General features: G+C 32.0%; 1 protein-coding gene across 1 annotated transcript; it reads left to right on the top strand.

The window, feature by feature from the left end:
- The first annotated feature begins 1677 nt into the window (after positions 1 to 1677).
- Positions 1678 to 5263, top strand: LOC114181431 (mitochondrial import inner membrane translocase subunit TIM14-1). Its single transcript, XM_028067883.1, has 3 exons — positions 1678 to 1832; positions 3171 to 3349; positions 4827 to 5263. Exons 1-3 carry the CDS (start codon positions 1830 to 1832, stop codon positions 4981 to 4983), a joined length of 339 nt encoding a protein of 112 aa, XP_027923684.1. The 5' UTR covers positions 1678 to 1829; the 3' UTR covers positions 4984 to 5263.
- The last annotated feature ends 13415 nt before the right edge of the window (positions 5264 to 18678 follow it).

Here is an 18678-nt window from a genome sequence, read left to right as displayed (position 1 = left end):
GTGAAAATGTATGAGATCTTTGATATTATGGGTTAGATTCATGAGTTTTGGGATGATTTTGGCATGAGACATGTATGGAATGGTTGGTATTAAAGTGAAATGGAATTTTTATGAACAATACTTTCATATTGGTTGATGGAACATGTTGGTTGTTTGGTTAGGACGTAATTCCATGATAGTTTCGTGGTGGTGCCTCATTTTGTTAGGGCGTAATTCCATGAATCTCTAGGTGAGATCTCATGGTGGTGCCTCAGTTGGTCGGGACGTAATTCCATGACCCCTGTTAGTGGGAGTTCATGGTGGTGCCCTATTTATATAATTTAGTAAGGATTCAAGGTAAGGATTGCATCCTGACACTCTAAAGAGTCAGTTAGTCTTACATAGAGCGCACTGACTCGAGTGGTGAGAGTAGCAGGAGGCTTGGAACCCATTACGGGTTAACCTTGTGTGGAGGGGATGAGACACTGGAACAATTAGCTCGGTAGAGCAGTAAAAGCTACCACAAGTGCAAGCATCCGCTAAATCTGACTAATTATATGTATCTGAATGAGTCGTGTCTGAGTCTTAGTGTATTGTGTGCAAGTCATAACATGATTGGTTGACATATATGCATCTTGAACTATGAAATTGTATGTAACTGTATGATAAATCATTTTCTGCTCTAGCTTACCCTTTTGCTTGTTTGATTGTTATGTGTTTGGTTTTCTCCTTTTACGATGATCATCAACCTATTGATGTGAGCAGATGCGAGAACTCCCCGTGGTCATCATGGTGATGGAGGTTGCGTTGCATAGCCATCTGGGTTGGTTTTCTGCTCATCTGAGTTTCTTTTAGAGTTATGGCCCATGTATTGTCTTGTCTTTAAGTTTTATTTTGAAATATTGTCAATACATTATGATACTTTGTTAACGGCATCGTAGTGTGCCTTAGTTTCTTTCCTGTTTCTTTTGGACAACGGTAAGGATTAACGTTTATACTCGAGGACCATGCTTACTATATTATTTTGTAACGCTTCCTTTAATTAGAATTATTAATTAAATGGGGTGTTACATTTGTCACATTAAACATTTAAAAATTACAAGAGTCACTTTACATTTATATTTGTAATATTTTAAAAAAAATATAATTTTAAATAGGGATTGTTTTTTATGTAAAAATGTAAAAGATAATAATTTAAATATTTGGGTGGAGTAATTTGATATATAAATTTCTAAAAAATATTTTAACATGTTTATATACATTGTAATTAAATTTAATTACTAATTTCGTCTTAATTTTGATAAAGTCTAAATTGGTTCATTTTAAGAGAAGAGATAACCAAATTAGATCAAAATTATAAATAAAAAAATTATATTAAAAATAAACAATGTCATGTGACAATAACATGATAAATCATTTTATACAAACACGATGTTAATGTATTGAAGATCTTTAAACAATTAAATGACTAAATTGAACAAATAAAAAATTATAAATGTTTTTAAAAAATTAATAAAATTAGAGTACTAACTTAAATATTGAGCTAATTGGAAATTTATATAAGAAACTGACGAAACTTTCTACCAATTCTTCCATTTATAAAAATTCACGAAACTTTCTATTAGAAACTCTATTTTGTATTAAAATACTAAATACTAAATTTATTTATTAGAATAATTTTCCTCCTTGACTCAATAAAATATAGAAGATCGAAGCTACGCGAACCTAAAGTTAATTCCGGAGTCGTGTGTTCAGCCTGTCTTCTTCCCTTAGCATGAGAGTTAGAGGCATTCAGAACCTGTGAATGAAAAGCGCCAAAATTTCTCTTCAGTCCTTCAACTTCCCCAGGAATGGTGAGCTGATCCTCTCTTTTGTTCAACATTGTTTTCTTCAATTTTTTCCTTTCTTGCAACACTCCTTTGTGATTTGACCCACGTAGTTTTGAAACTAATTAGTAACTTTGCGACTCCTGTTTTCCCTTTATATTCAAATTAGCAACATGATTCTCTGTTTTAGGTCGTAATTTTGTATTTCTTTGGGAAAATGCATTTAAGAAGAATATGGGTAGAAAGCACTGTCATTAAAATGATCTAATCATATTGTTGCCTCAGTAACAAATTTATGTTTTGTAATGTATTTTTTTTCCCACGTTCTTTTGCTCTCTTATCACTGCTTACTGTATCGCCTTTTCCCGACTTCCATGAGGTGCCTGAAATGCAACAATGGAAAATTTATATGAACTTATGAAATATTGTTATATAGAGGGGGAAAGTTTAGTTTCTAGGCATTGTTGGTGATAAGAGTTCTGGTCAACAAATTTACCATACATGTCTATTTGTAATTAGATGATAGTGTAAAAGTTTTTTACACGGTTACTCTGTTGCTTATGTCTATGTATCTGGAACAACTGTGTTAGGTTTAGTGTGTGTTGGGACGAGTTTCCCATAAGAAATTTTAGGAGAAAAAAATGTAAGAAAATGCAATTGTTTTCTCACTAAGTTAAAATTAGTTTATACACAGGTTAAAAGTACAAATTAGCTTATGCATAAGTGAATTTTAACTTACGATGATTTCAATTTCCTTATTTTTTTTTTCAGAAATATTGATGGAGAAGCTTGTCAAAGACACAATTATGTATCATTCTTCCAAAATGAACTTAGCTTAGACAACCCCACGTGCATACGTGCTCGCTCTTCTATGCTACAGTAAGACTATGAATTAATCATATAATCTACCATCAACATATAAATACCCAATTAGCCAAGGCTAGCAACTTCTATAGAGTAAATAATTTCATTTACACACAGGCATAGCCCAGAATTATTTTTCAGCCAAATCAAGGGATAACTCACTTTTTCTAGGGTGTGCTTGGACAAGCTTTTCCATAAGGATTTTTAGGAAATAAAAATAAGAAAAATAAAATAAAATATGGTGATGACAGACTATATGATCAATTCAGTCTTATTGTGGCATAGAAGATTGAGCATGTATGCCCGTGAGGTTGTTTATGCCAAATTCATTTTGAAAGAATGAAACATAATTGTGATTTTGCCCCATTTATCTATTACGGTTTTCATTTATTCTTGTTGAACTAAAAGTCATAATTAGTATAAAGAATATCAACTACTATTTCATTTTCTCATTAAGTTTTCTTTAGCATCAAACTTTTAACAAACTGCTTTGTACATTAGGCTACACCATTTCTTGCTGGTCTTGCTGTAGCTGCTGCAGCACTTGCAGGCAGGTATGGCGTCCAAGCATGGCAAGCATTCAAGGCGCGACCCCCAAAACCCAGAGTGCGTAGGTTCTATGATGGTGGTTTCCAACCTACAATGACAAAGAGAGAAGCAGCTCTAATATTAGGCATCAGGTAAGCTTGATATTTGATTCCTCATCAGTCGTCAAATTGCCTTTGTTATTTATTGTGGAGAGTGGCTCTTGAAGTTGAATAATTAAGTATATGTTGTTTATGTTCATGTATTGTGATATGTAGTTATGTTACTTGTGTAGTTGTGTCTTTGAGCGTAATTTCTTCTTTAACGCTTAAAGTTTTCTGATTGATCAAATACTTTTACACTAAGTTAGAGTAACCTTACATACACATTCGTTGGTTCAGGTAGGTAGGGAGTTGTTTTGGTGATTTTGAGTGTTTCATGTGTGATTCTGGAGAGAGGGCTAGTTAAGGGAACTTTAATGAAGTTGAGACAAGTTTGTCACAAAATAACTGCATTTAAGAGGTTTAAGCATGTTTCAATTTTTCTGTTACGTGATAATATCATGATCGTTGTAATTTCCACTTCTATGTGTATATTCATGGCAAGTACTTATATAGATGATATTAACAATTTTAACAGAAGATTAATTTTGTGAATTATTTTTTCGGTCATCCTTTTTGTCTCTAATTCGAAGACAATTTCCAAAATACAAATCCCACCTTTTATAGGCCCAAAATTCCGTTCACTAAATAATCCATTTTTTACTATCATTAATGTTATTCACCAACATACCTGTGTGCTAACCCTAAACTGACAGGAAGGGGTACTTCTGATGCTTGATTATTCTTGATGATAAAACAATAATGAACTTTCTAGATCTTCATATTTTGTATTTTGATTGTTGTCATCATTATATTGTCATATATATATATATATATATATATATATATATGCAACAAGTTTATTGGTTTTAAAATATTGACGAAGAAAACCAAAATTTTACTAGTAACCTAACCATAGTTATAAAAATAAAGGAAAAACTACTGGTAGCCATAGCATGCTGAAAGCCGTTATTTTGAATTCTGGTGATTGAACGAAAAACGTTAGCTCATTTTTAATACCATAAGCTGGAGTTTGATGAATTCCTAGGTGATGAATCCCCTATGCATTTAGTGTAAACAAAGGAATTATGGGAATTCCTTTTTTAAGCCTATTTAAGTGTCTCATGAGCAGCAGTCCGTATGATTGATATAGGGAAACAAAATTATGTTTGCAGAAACCATACAACAGTGACCAGAGAGTTCGGATGTAAATCCTGAAAACATAAACATCTTCCAACTATATAGGATTATCCATCCTTTGACCACTCATAAAAGGTGTTCTGTACTTGCAAGAAAATTCAGTAAGATCATTCAAGTTATTCTTTCTCTACATGCTAATTTGTGTCACATTCAATTACTCTTGATGTTGATACCCCTGCTTCTGCTTCTCTGTCGGCAAAAGTAAACCTCCTGCTGCTCTCATCCTATCAAATCGTTACTAATCCTTATGCTTTTCTCTCCAAGATCAGAATTTTGATCTTGTCTTTTTCATTATGTTGTTCTAAACTTATACTGTTCCATGATTCATCAGGGAAAATGCAACTGCAGACAAGGTTAAAGAAGCACACAGAAGAGTAATGGTTGCAAATCATCCTGATGCGGGTGGAAGTCATTACCTCGCTTCCAAAATAAATGAAGCAAAAGATGTCATGCTAGGGAAGGCAAAGGGAACTGGATCTGCATTTTAACACACAGTTGCAATGTCTTAATTCTAGACATTAACCCAAAGTTATAAATATTTACTCTGTTTTGAGGAATTCATTTAGTGTGTAAACATTGTAGTCTTCCCGTGATTTTGGTTCCTTTTAGATAATGAAAATCCGAAGTTTCCTTTCCTTTGTACATAGATGGTGGAGACTTCTCAAAGCCCCTAGATATTTAGTTCCTGTCAAATGTTGCAATAATGAGTGGTAATGAAACACTCGGTATGGTTCCTTGGGAGAATTGTATTGTATAGTTTTTCTTCTTTGTCGATAAATTTGCTTACCTATTGTTAGGATGAGATGTGCATGAGGCTTTAAATAAGCCTTGAAATGTTGTAAAAAAAATCAAGGAGATATACAAGATCACATACATCTCGAGAGAAAGGTGAAACTGAAACTTTTGACCATTGAATTTAAGAAGCTAATCTTGAACCAAATTCGAGAAAAGATCGATATTCTTAAAATAAGTGTTAGCTCATGAATAGTTTTAAAACAATTGATCAAGCAGTTGTTGGATAGAAGGGGGATTAGAGTGTAAATTGTACTTTTCATATATTCCTAATTCAATTCAAGGAAATTACTCTACATCATAGGAGTCTCAAAATCTATAATTTCCACAAAATTATACTTGGAGAAGGGTTCAATAGTTTATTTTGATTTACCGTAAGATATTTCTTTGCTAGTTATGGATATTTTTTCCTTTATTTTTTTTTTTTTTACTTTTTTAATAACTTTCATGATGACATAGGATGTCCATAGACATTGTTCTATGTTTTCTAAAGGTCACAATTTTTTTTTTGGATAGATGAAATGTAACCTAAAAACTAGGATGAGATAACTGCGTCCTTTTAAAAATATTTATTAAAAGACGATAATGTCTTTAATAAAGTGAGAAGAGACGAAATTAATTTTAATACCTCTATTATAATTTTTATGATTATAATTTTTATCTTTTTAAGACATTTATAATTTAATAATCATCAAATTAGAAAACTTTACACTAAATTTATTCTATAAATTACATTAGTCAATATTAAATTAAAATAATCTAACATTTTGACACTTGGATCATATAATGACTTAAAGATTCAACATTTAACCTTAAGTGCATATTATACATTAAACTTATCAAGATAGAAGATTAGATTATAGCGGTCGCAAGATATTAAATAGCAAGTATTTTTCTATGTATCATAAATTATCTAACTTAACTTTAATTAAAACCTAATAGATATCTTTAATTTTATTTCAAAGATACATTATGCCATTTCAATAAATAAAACAATAATGTATACTAAGTAATGGAATGACAAGATAAATAGAAACATCTACAATGAATATCACAGGTGTCAAGCAATATCAACATTATAACCATAATGCATATATTCATCAAACTACATTTGTTAACAAAGATTTACCCATTATACTCATTCTTTCAACATAACCAATAAATGTCTAGGATGGTAAACTTTTAATTAACGAATTCATATAATTGTACAGACACAAGTAAAACACTATACATTGAGCTTTTAAAGTGTAAAATAGCAAGGGGCTACGTGCTCATTCATGAACCAACAAGTAAATTGGCTAAGTTAAACTTGATATTCATGAATGACTTGAACTGAAGAAAAAAAAATTAATACCTAAAAAATGGTTCTAAATGGCAGGTAACTAGTAGATATTGAAGAGAACATAACTCAATTGGTGAAAACGTAAACGAAATGAAACGAAAATAAAAATAAGTGTAGCAACAGTCAAAATGGTGTGAATGAACTTAAGTAAATGTAAACATGAGTACTGTTGCTTCATCTAAGAACGAAATTGCATAGGAAACTTAGTGAAAACTGAGAAGAACAACCAAAATCCATTTTTCAGAAAAATACTAAAAAATATAATATTGTGTATTACTCTCTATCACTCTCTTATGCTAAGGTATTTTAAACACTAAAATTAAAACATTCCTTATCAAATTATGAAAATATACTAAAAAATTGCTAAAAAAATAGCTCTTAATCTACCAAAAAGTTGTTTTTTCCTTTTGCATGTGTATTAATCTATCCTTGTTGATTTTCTGATTCTCTTGTCTTCTCACATGGAATGGTGAGGTTTGTTGCCTTAATCTTTTCCTTTTCAGGGGCCACTCCAAGTTGAGACCAATTACAGGTTAAACAAAAGAAGAAAAAAAACTTACTCTATAAATTTCTATTTACCTTGAAACACTAAGAAGACATTTCAAACCAAACTAAACTAATTCTTCTCTGCCATTTTGCAAATTGTGTTTACCTTCACATTTTGTAAACCTTGGTTTAAGTGGCAACGACCGCCACTTATCTTGGGTGGCATTGGTGGAGGTGAATTGGTGTAACTCCTTGTAATCTTCTCTTCCCTACTCCTTATGTTATTTGTATTTGTTGTAATATGTTTGCACAAAAATATTTTCAAATGTCTACCGGCCCTATTCAACCCCCCATTCCTTTTAGAGCCACTTTGCACCTACATGGAAGGTGTCATGAGTGCAAATTTATGTTCTCATTTAACATTTAAGCTTGACTTCTTAATTAGCTTTTGTGCTTAAAATATTATTTTAATTAAGACTTGTTATAATTAGGGTTATTGAACATGAGTTGTAAATATATGTTAAAAAAACTTTTTAGTTGCATAAATGTGATTTGGATATTATGAGGTGTATTAAGGAAACTACAACTAAATATAAGTTCATGAAAGTGGAAATAAATTGATTAATTTTTCATGACAACCAATAATATGAAATAATCAAAACCACAAGAAGTCAAGTCAACCATCACATGAAGAAAGAAAAGAGAGCATGAAAAAGTGAAGAAAAGAGAGTTATTAAAAAATGAATGGTGTCCAATGTCATGCTGATTGTGAAGACTGACATCTAGCGCGATTTTCATAAACATGCTAGAAATAAGGAAATTGCCAACAAAAAAATGGTCTGTTCTGTGTTCTCTATCTTTTTTTTTCAATTGAAAAAAGCTTTAATAATGCAATAGCCTTTATGATAAAATATAACTTTAGAAAAATATATCTTTTTAGATATTTTATTTGATATTTTTAAATAATTGTTTTGTTTAATTATATTAGAAAATATGATCAAATAATAACTATCACATCTCTTGAAAACTAGCAAATCTTTCCTAAATCATTTTAAATCTCCATAATAATCAAATATATCATGGAGATATTGGCTTTATTTGAAAGATATTTGGTGGAGATTACATTAAGAGAAAGAAGATTTCAACAACAGAAAAAGGCCCAACACAATTTCTATGTAAAGAGACTTAGGGGAATTCATTAGAGGACATCTTCGGTTAGTCTTCCTTCTCCACGCTTCTCTATCTCTTTCTTACATTCTTCCCTTTATTTCATTCCATTTTTATAACTTTTACCCTCCATGGAGTGTTAAGCCTTTATGGTGATTCTATTATAATTTCCTAATGAGATTTTGATGTTAAATGAATAAAATTAATTGTTCTTTTGATTCTTATTTATGTACATTTATGTCTTTTACTCTTAATCAAGTAAAAGTAATGATTTTTGTAACATCCCTAAGGAATATTACTAAATTAAATAAATAAAGAAAGAAAATAAAATAAACATCACCATATTATTATTCCCAAAACGCGGGAAAATTAAAATATCTAAACATCGCGCCACAATTATTAAAATCATAGTATTTAAAACTTTACAATTTCCAAAATTCCAAAAAAACATAAGTGATAACATAAATAAAATCCTAGCTATTTCCCAACTAGCTCTCACTCCGTCGCTTGAGCGTCCTCACCATCGCCTGTATCAACGTCTGCTCCCGTGTAACGAATCACACGATCATCACCATTGATGAGTGCGTATTTTTGCCCTCATTTAATGTTTAATTCTGGGTATTTAATTGAATTTTTGTGCTTAAAGATTGATTTAATTGGGATTTCCTATAATTTAGTTGTATAAATGTTCTTTGAATATTTTGAGGTGTGTTAGTGCAGCTGAAGCTATGTTGAGCTCATGGAGGTGTGGAAATAAATTGATTAAAGCTTCATGACACCTTAAAGATAAATCCAAGAATAAGAAATTATCAAAAGCACAAAAATCCAAGCCAAGCATTGCATGAAGGCGGCAAGAAAAGCTTGAAAAAGTGAATAAGTTTGGCTAAACCAAGAAGAGAGGAACAAAAAAAATTGGACCTTGCGGTTTTCTTTATCTTTATGATAGAAGATAATTTGGAAAAAATATATCTTTAGATATTTTATTTGATATTTTTAAATAATTATCTTATTTAATTATATCATAAACTATTGAAAGATAATAACTACCAAATCTTTTTAAATATGACAAGATCTTCTTGAATCTTTTTAGTTTCACAACAAACAAATATATCTTGAAGATATTGGATTATTTAGAAGATAATTTAAGGAGATTGCAAATGGTTGATTTGAAAAATTTATACAAATACTAATTGGTGATAATTTATCATATATCTTTAATTAATTAATTAATTTAATTATATTAGATATTGATATTATCAACCAATTATATTTGTCAAATAGTCTATATCTCTCCAAATATTTTTAAATATTTATCTTTATCTTTATTTTAAAAGATATTTGAGAGATTTTAGCAACAGAAAAGCCTAGTCCAATTCCTATATAAAGAGACCCAGGGAGAAGCAAAAAGGACAAGCGCGGGACTTCAGAGTTTTGGAACCCTTAGGGGTGCCTAATTTCGTTTCCTTTCTCTCTCTTTTCTTCTCTCTATTCTTCTTTTGTATTCCATGGATTGCTAAACTTCTTGGGTTGATTCCATTGTAATTTCATTATGGATTTTGAGGTTAGAATGAATTAATTTCTTTGTTCTTTTTATTATTGTTGAGGTTTTAATTCATTTATGTCTTTTATCTTTGAATCTCGTAAAAAGTAATGATTTTAAATCTATATGCATGTTGATCATATGAGTTCAAGGGTTTTTAAATTTAATTGAGACTTTACTTTGATTTTATTTAGAAACTTTCATGTGATTAAATGAGTTTTTACCAATAATTGAGACTTTACTTTGGTTAAAGGTATTTACTCTAATGAAAATTAATCGAGACTTTACTTTGATTAATTAAGCTTTTTATTTGGTGAGGAGATAAAAGAATAGACATGATTAGGCATAGTAATATTTGATTGAGACTGTACTTTGATTGAATTTACTATGGATAATCTAAAAGTTCTCACTTTTAATTGAGACTGTACTTTGGTTAAAAGTGAGAACGCCAACAAATTAATTGAGACTTTACATTGATTAATTTGCAAACCTACAACAATAATTAATTGAGCAATAATCTTTAGATAACCGATGATGAATCTATTTTGAAAAAGCAATGGAATCAATCTATTTTCTTTACTATTGTTTTTATTTCTTTTTATCTTTTAAATTTTATTTCTATCTTTGTTTATCTTAATCCCCTATATTTTTTATTTTATTTGACTAACCGCTTTGTATAGTTTTATAAGAACTAATTTGTTAAAAATCAATTCCGTGTTCGTTGGGAGACGACTTTGGGTTACTTTACCCTTTCTATTTTGTTGACTACTTTCTTAACAATACTGAAGTTGTTATAGATAAGTAGTATTAATTTGAACGCGTCAATGACAGCGTTATCAAATTTGACACCGTTGTCAGGGAACACGGTTAGAATTTTTATCATTTTAGTTCTTATTTTTATTTTTATTCTTTTGATTTTATTTTTATTTTTATTTTTATTTTTTTTTGTTTATCACTAACATTTTCTTTTCTCATTTTTTGTTCTAACATTTTTTTTTAATTTCCTTTAGTTATTTTATTTTATTTTATTTATTTATTTTTTAAGCGTAATTTTTGTTTGAGGAATTTTGTTGGGAAATTTGTGAAACTAGTTGGGAAAAACTTTGGCTAAGGAAAGATAAGGTACTTAAGTTGTCCATTGAGATGCACCTCTCTTTCCTGGAAGTCTACTCAACAAGCTTTCAACTTATCTCTTTTCAGAAAACCTCTTTCAAAAATGAAAAATAATTTTTCATATGAAAATAATCAACAGTGTGATTTTCAAGTGAATTATGATTACTATCCACAGCAACCATGTGATTCATATGATTATCAACAACAAATTGTCACACCTACTTCTGCACCTGATATAAGTGGGTTAACTTTATGACAATTTAATGATCTATATCCTAGATCATCTTTTTTGGGATATGAACAACAACCATATTCTGAGTGTCCACCTCAGCAATCATATGTTCCAAATAGTTTTCAGCAACAATATGTACCACCACAGCAAGTTGAAGCGACCAATGGACCGTCCTACAAGGAAGTTATGATATTAATGGGTGAAGTTATAGAGAAATTAGAGTCCATGGATGAAAGGTTGCGAGTTGATCAAAGATGCAGAAATATTGAGCAAGAGTGGTACGAAAATAAGCAAATATTGTCTGATATGTTGAGGGATGCAAGTAAGAACAACTTCATAGAATTACTTGTAATTGTTAATACCACCCTTCAACCCCATCAGAGATTTCCTGAAAATCCAGATTTTAATGAACTTCGTCATGAAATCAAAGATGTGCTTCTGAAGTTGGCCATCAGAGCTGAACAAATGTCTGAAGATTTGAGTCAGCTAATGAATGATGCAGTGAGAAAGGTCACTTTGGAAGATATGATGAAAATGATGACTAAAATGATGAAGATGAATCAGACAGATCAGAAAGAGATGATGAATGCTGCCACACAAAGCTTGCAGAGTCAGTCTGAAAAACCAATAGCGGAATCACATCACATTGATATATCTACGGATGGATATAATGATTGTCATAGTAATATGTCTATTGATGGACATATTAAGGATGTTGTTGAAGTTGATGAAGAAATTAAAGATTCTCACACAAACATATCTACTGATGGATATGTTGATGTTGCTCAATGTGAATATAAAATTGTACCCATTGATGAGGATATGAGTACAAATGATCATTTTCAAGAGCAAAGTTGTGAGGATAATACAATAGAGGAACCAAGTGCAGTTGAAGAGCCAACAGTATTCGAAGATGCAGCTGAAGCATCTACTATTGCAACTGACTTGGTTAATGATGAAGCAGCAGAGTCAACAACACTAGGTGAAAATTTTTGCTCAGAAGATGAGATTATGAGGATTACTGATGATCCACTTAACCATTTGAATGCACTTGATGATGCTCAAGTTGAGTTGAAGCCACACACTCCACACATCAAGTTTGTTGATGTGAATGATGCAAATAAGTTTTCAGTGGTTATCTTTGTTGACATGGCTGCAGAAAAAGAAGAAAGGTTGCTACAACAGGTAAAAAGCTTAGATTCAAATTCTTTTGAAATCAGTGTTGATAGAAAAGTTAATTTGCATGCATGTTTGTTTTTTGTTTCTATTTTTAATTTTAAAAATATTAAAAAATTTTCAAAAATATGTGTTTTTGTTTTCTTTAATAAAATTGTACAAGCTGACTTGTACTTTATAAAATTAAAGAAAATAAATTTTGACATATGGCCAGATTGAGCCAATAGTCACAAATTTTTTCATTTTCTCCCCAAAATAAGTCCATCAAGGACATTTTTTTTTGAAATAAGTGTGGGGGAGACAAACTGTAGGTAGGATTTTTCTTTTTTTTTTGTTTTTGTTTTCATTTAAAAAGAAAAAAAAATTGTGATTTCTTTTTGAGAATATTGTGAAAGTATTAACTTTTTACTAAGTGAAACTTTTAAACAATATGTCTCATAAGAAACCCAGAAAAAATATTTCCCTGCTTTCAATAAAACATATTGACATTGGATTTTGGGATTTGATTCAGTAATTGGGATGATCATAATTCTAGAAAAATAAAAATCATGTTGATATGGGTGGATTGTTTCTATGATTTGCTAATTGAGTTGATTTGAAATTTTCTTGATTAAATCTTTTGTGAAAGAATTTGACCTTGTGAGTCTTGAGCCTTAATGCAAAGGATGGTCTGCCATGTGCCACTCCTATTGTTTTTCTTGAGTGACTTGCTCATGTTTGTTTATACTCAAATATTTAGCTTGATTCTTTTGTTTTACAACTTAGGTGAATATGCATGATTTGATATGATTGAGGCATTTCTTGTTTTTAGCTACTTGGCGAAATAAGTCCACCTTGATATTAATCCATTGGTAGCCCCTTTGTGCTTTTAAACCTCTTTTTCTTGTTTTAAGCCTATTGCATAACGTTGAAAAGAAAAGGACCATATTCTACCTTAGGAAGAAAGAAGGAGCTAATGGATTGTGTTCAGGAATGGTTGAGGAATAAAGTGTGTGGGTGAGTACCTCACCCACAAATTAATAAAAATGGCAAAAGGAAAATTTGTTGATGAAAAAGTGTTGAAATAATTGCTTTCTAAAAAAAAGAGAGAGCAACAAGCAATAAATGAAAAGGAGTTGTTTTTGAAGTTATGCTCCATTATTCTTCCTACATTACTATTTCAAAAACCCAAAAATCCTAAAATTTTTCCTACCTTTGCCTTGGTCCCGTTATAACCTGTGAATAGTCCTCATGATTTTTGATTGCATATTTTCTGAAAGTTTGTGAATATTAGAGTCTTGTTAAGTATTAGGAGTGTTTACTTGCATGAGTATTTTGAGTGAAAACACAAGCCAAAACACTTGAGAGAATTTTGGTGAGAAAATACACATTTAACTTGAGTACTTTCTTTCATAATTGATTGTCTTGTGAACTCAAAAGATTAACTCATGTGTGAAAAATAGAATCTTTCTGTTTGTATATACATGATAATTTAATCTCTAGAAGATTGATTTGTCTCAAGTAAGGTTCATTCCTTTGATCCAGTGTTGATGTGAAATAAAATACCTCAGAATAAAGTTTTGAAATTGCTCAATTTTGCCTAGGAGTGCAAAAGGATAAGTGTGTGGTTATACATTATCAGCCATACACAAACAGAAATGGTGAGCTGAGAAAATAAAAAAAATAACATACATATAATATGCAAGATAAGTCATACACCCATCTTAATCAATCTACTTAGTTCTTGGCCAAGACCTTAACCCCAAGATTGTATAGTCCTCAATTCACACAAAACGTTAGCCTTGGACTCGAGAATATGATGCTCACACGAACCTGCCCGCTCGTGGTCCTGCCTCTACGAACCTTCTCGCTCGTAGTCATGCTCTACGAACCTCCTCGCTCGTAGTCCTACTCTACGGACCTACCCGCCCGTAGTCCAACACATGTGATCCACCAGCCCTGTACCTCCCCGCACGTGGCATCTCTCAAACGTGAGCACGGAACATACGAACCTATCTCGCTCGTATCCTCACGCGAGAGTAACTGAATATGAACCTCACCGCTCATATCATCACATGTTAACCACCATCCATGAACCTACCTGCTCATGGCACAACATCACCCGATCCAAGCATAGCATCATTGCTTAAACGCAACACAACACAAGTCAATGACTGCAGGATTTCCGCCCGATGCAGCACCAAGTGCCGCCAGGCGGAACAGGTCCAGACCGCCTGGTGAGACAGTCCCCTTCGCCAGGTGCCAAACTTGCACGTAGAGCCCCTGTTCGCGTCGCTATCGCCTGGCGGTTACCCCCTTGTCGCTAGGTGCCGCTCTCACACAGACCCGCTATTGTGGTGTCTATCGCCTGGCGGGCCACGCTTTGTCGCCAGGCGCATTCGTGACAATGTCCCTCTTATGGTACTCTTATCGCCTGGCGCGCAGACCCGTGCCGCCAGGCGCCATATCAGTAGCAGATTTTTACGGGTTATTAGTACCTTAATTAGTCTGATTCGATGTGTAACCCAAATCCAAACGCCCAAATAAAGACTCCACTATCGAATCCACCTTATGGTTAATCTACAACTATCATATGTATCAAGTACCTATACTTTACAATGGTCAATTCAGTCATTCAAGTTTTTCTCAATTAACAAGAGCATCATCAAAGTATAGCAAATCCATCCATACCTATGACTACAACCAACATTTCAATACCTTTAATCACACCCCAAAATGTACTACATTGTAATGACCAGAACCCTCATTGTTAACTTATTACTACATACCAACCCCAACAAAAATGTCCATCTTTATTTTATGCGTACATGGATGTTGGAGACGTGTTCATATTAAAAATTATATCACTGGTTCAATTGCGTTCACGTGGTTGTGGGACACATTCATAGAAAATTGAACCAAAGGTTTTATCACACGATTGTATCTTTGTGCACATGTGAGTATGGAAGGATCACTCTTGTAAAAAAAATTAGAAGTTCAACCACTATAGGGTGTGTCCACATGTGTATATGGGACACATTCTTATAGAAAATCATATGAAAGGTTTGATACAAATGCCACATTGAGTTCCAAACGTTCTTACTAAAAAATGAAATGGACCTAGACAGGCAATTAGAAAGGTGAAATCTTTGTGTTAAGATATAAACTAAAAGAAAATGAAAATTGTTTCAATACTAAATAAACATCGAGTTAAAAAAGCTATTTGATTCTCAGTTTGAAAGACATTAAAGACTAACATATAATGACAGCCCACTTTCAGTAAAAGGTAATAATAAAAGATACTTTTACATAAATATTCATTTTCAATAATAAAAATAAAAAATAATGAAGATTAAATGGTTATTGAATTGGTTACCGTAAATATTAAATAAAATGATAATCAAATGTATAATTATTAATTTAGTTCCCTAATTTTTCAGTTCTCTAATTTTTTTTGGTTTGGTTCAATTTAGTTTTCTTATTATTGGTCGGTTCAATTTAGTTTCCCAATTATTGAAAATAGTTCAATTTAGTCATCTTTGTAATATCCCAATTTTTAGCAACTTAAGACTAATAAAAATAGGGAGTTTCATCATAGTTCAAAACAGATAATTCAGTGTACACAATATATTAATACAGTCTTACAAAAGATACGACTGTAAAAATATATCACTTATACACTTACACTAAACTAATAAAAATATACCTAAATAGACCACCACTAAAGCTCCCACCTAAAATGATGACTCCTCATCCTCCAGAAGTGCCTCTGACATTGCAACCAAATCTGCTCCCACCATTAAGGTGATCATCGCAAAAGGAAACATACAACACGAGACAGAAACACAGAAAGCAAGGGTCAGCTAATAATGATTTAAAGAAGGTTACATTAGAGTAAGAGCATAATAACAATCAATTATCACGAATTCACACAGGAAGATTCCAATACTCACACGCCATTCAACTCTAGACTCAATTATCCGAATATATGCAATTAACATCGAACCTCTTGGTGGCTTACATCGGTGTATGATTCCCAAACTCTGCAGAGTTTTGCCTCAAGGGGTTATCACCCAATCATCACACCAGGTAAGTCTCCTTTGCGCCAAAGACTTGATCGAGTCCAATGGCTAAGACCTCCTGCTACTCCTCATGACATAACCCATTATACTCTATATGAGCCTTAATGGTTATTGGAGCGCTAGGATACCAACCAAAACTGAGTCCTTATGTCTTTGCATACCCTACCTCATCCACACTTAGAATTTCTCCACGAAATTCCTCCATAATTCACATACAACAAATCCATATTCACCCAATCTCACTCAAAGCATACTAAGACAGTCAAAATAATCCATTTCAGATCAATTATTCAATGAAACACATCAAAATAGCAAACACATGAAATCTGGCAGCTCAACACTTAGCCTCAACATTAAAATTTCGTTCTAGACCTGCAAGGGTCTCAGCGCTGGGGCACCGCTCGGCTGGCGCTCAATCTCATTCTTCTCGCATTTTTCAACACTAGGCACCGCTGGGCTGGCGCTCAGCGTTGATCCCCTCGCATTTTTCAAGGCTCAGCCTTGAATTTTGAGGCTTAGCCTCACACCAGAAAATAGCACAAATTCTGATTTTCGTTGGGAGATGTTTCACTTGATTTCATGACCCAAATTGGCACCTCCATGGCAGTGTTGTCTAGTTTTTAAAATGGTTTTCGAGCAAAGTAAGATGATACCAATTAGAGCCATGATTCAAGTGTTCATTTTCCAATTCAACCTTAATTCACACAATGCAATCACAATTTCACTTATACCAAACATCAAACAATTCACATTGCATCACACTTCAAACAATCAATTTTGATTACACACAATTACATTCATTATATCCTCTAATTAAATTCAATTATCAGCTTCCCTTACCTGACAAAGCGACTCTGCAGACCCAAACCGCTCAAAGAACATCAAAACGCATCTAACTCCACAAGATGCTCTATCTACACATAGAAACATCACAAGAACGACCAGGTCCTACCATTATGATCACTGATCAACAAAGACTTATACTGATGATTAAAACATCGCATGCAAGAGGAAAAGAGCTCGCATGCAACAGAAAAGATTAAAAAGAGAGCGAAAACTCAACTTACGCGAATGGAAAAACTGATTGGTCCAATTTGAAGAGCTCGCCGAGAGGATCAATTCTTCGGTCTCGGTTCTTCAATCAGAGGACCAGAGAGACAGAACCTCTAGAGACAAGTCAGAGAACTCTAGAAAAGTGGTTTCTAGAGAGATGGTGTGTTTTAAAATAATGAAACTCGTTTATAACGATTCTATTTATACTAAAACCTTTTAATATTAAAATAATCGAGTCTCACTATTTTTAAACCACTATCACTTTCAAAACGCCATTTTCTAGGGTCTTACAATCTTCATTAAGTTAGAATTAACATCGTGTCCGTACAGGACACGTGTCAAGCCGTGAAATTTTTTATTTCTTTTGTAATTTCTAATTTTTAATTTTTTTTAAAAAAATTTATACACTGTCACGTGTCAAGTTACCGTCGTGCCACGTGACAATTTACGATTGTGACATATGACAATGATAATAGTTGTTTTCAATTTAGTCCCCTATTTCAATTTTTTGTTAAATTTAGTACTCCTATTTTTAAAAACGATCCAATTTTATCTTTTCCAATTTGAGACCAAATTAGTAAATAAGCTTAATTATAACTTATATATACATGTTAAAATAATTTTTTTGAATTTATACATCAAATCACTACAACTAAATATTCAAATTATTTTATGTTTTACAAGAATAAAAAATTTCATGTGCAAAAAAGTACAAAGATAAAAATGTAAAAAATAAAATAACTTGAGTATTTAAGTGGAGTGATTTGATGTATATATTTAACAAGATTATTGTAACATGTATACATAAGTTGTAATTAAGTTTATTTAATAATTTGATAGGGGACTAAATTGAAAACAATTATTATCATTGTCACATGTCATGATTGTAAATTGTCTCGTGGCACGATGGTAACCTGACACGTGACAGTTTATATATTTAAAAAAAAAATTAAAATTAAATTTAAAATTTCAGGGCTTGACAAAACACGGTGTTAACTCCAACTTAATGGAGATGACCAAATTGAACCTTCTTTAAATAAATAATTGCGAAACTAAATTGAACAAACTAATAATAAGGGACCAAGTTGAACCAAACTAAAAAATTAGAAAACTAAATCAGTAATTATACCAATAATTAAATTATTATTTTTAACTTAATTATTATAATAACTAGTAAAATTGTTAATTAATTTTGGTTCATTCGATAATGTGGTTTATCAT

This window comes from Vigna unguiculata, chromosome 4 (genome assembly GCF_004118075.2).
Source record: "Vigna unguiculata cultivar IT97K-499-35 chromosome 4, ASM411807v1, whole genome shotgun sequence".
In the NCBI taxonomy this organism is placed as follows: Eukaryota; Viridiplantae; Streptophyta; class Magnoliopsida; order Fabales; family Fabaceae; genus Vigna; species Vigna unguiculata.
The sequence above is the reverse complement of the archived record's forward strand: the minus strand, read 5'-3'. Positions and strand labels throughout refer to the sequence as shown.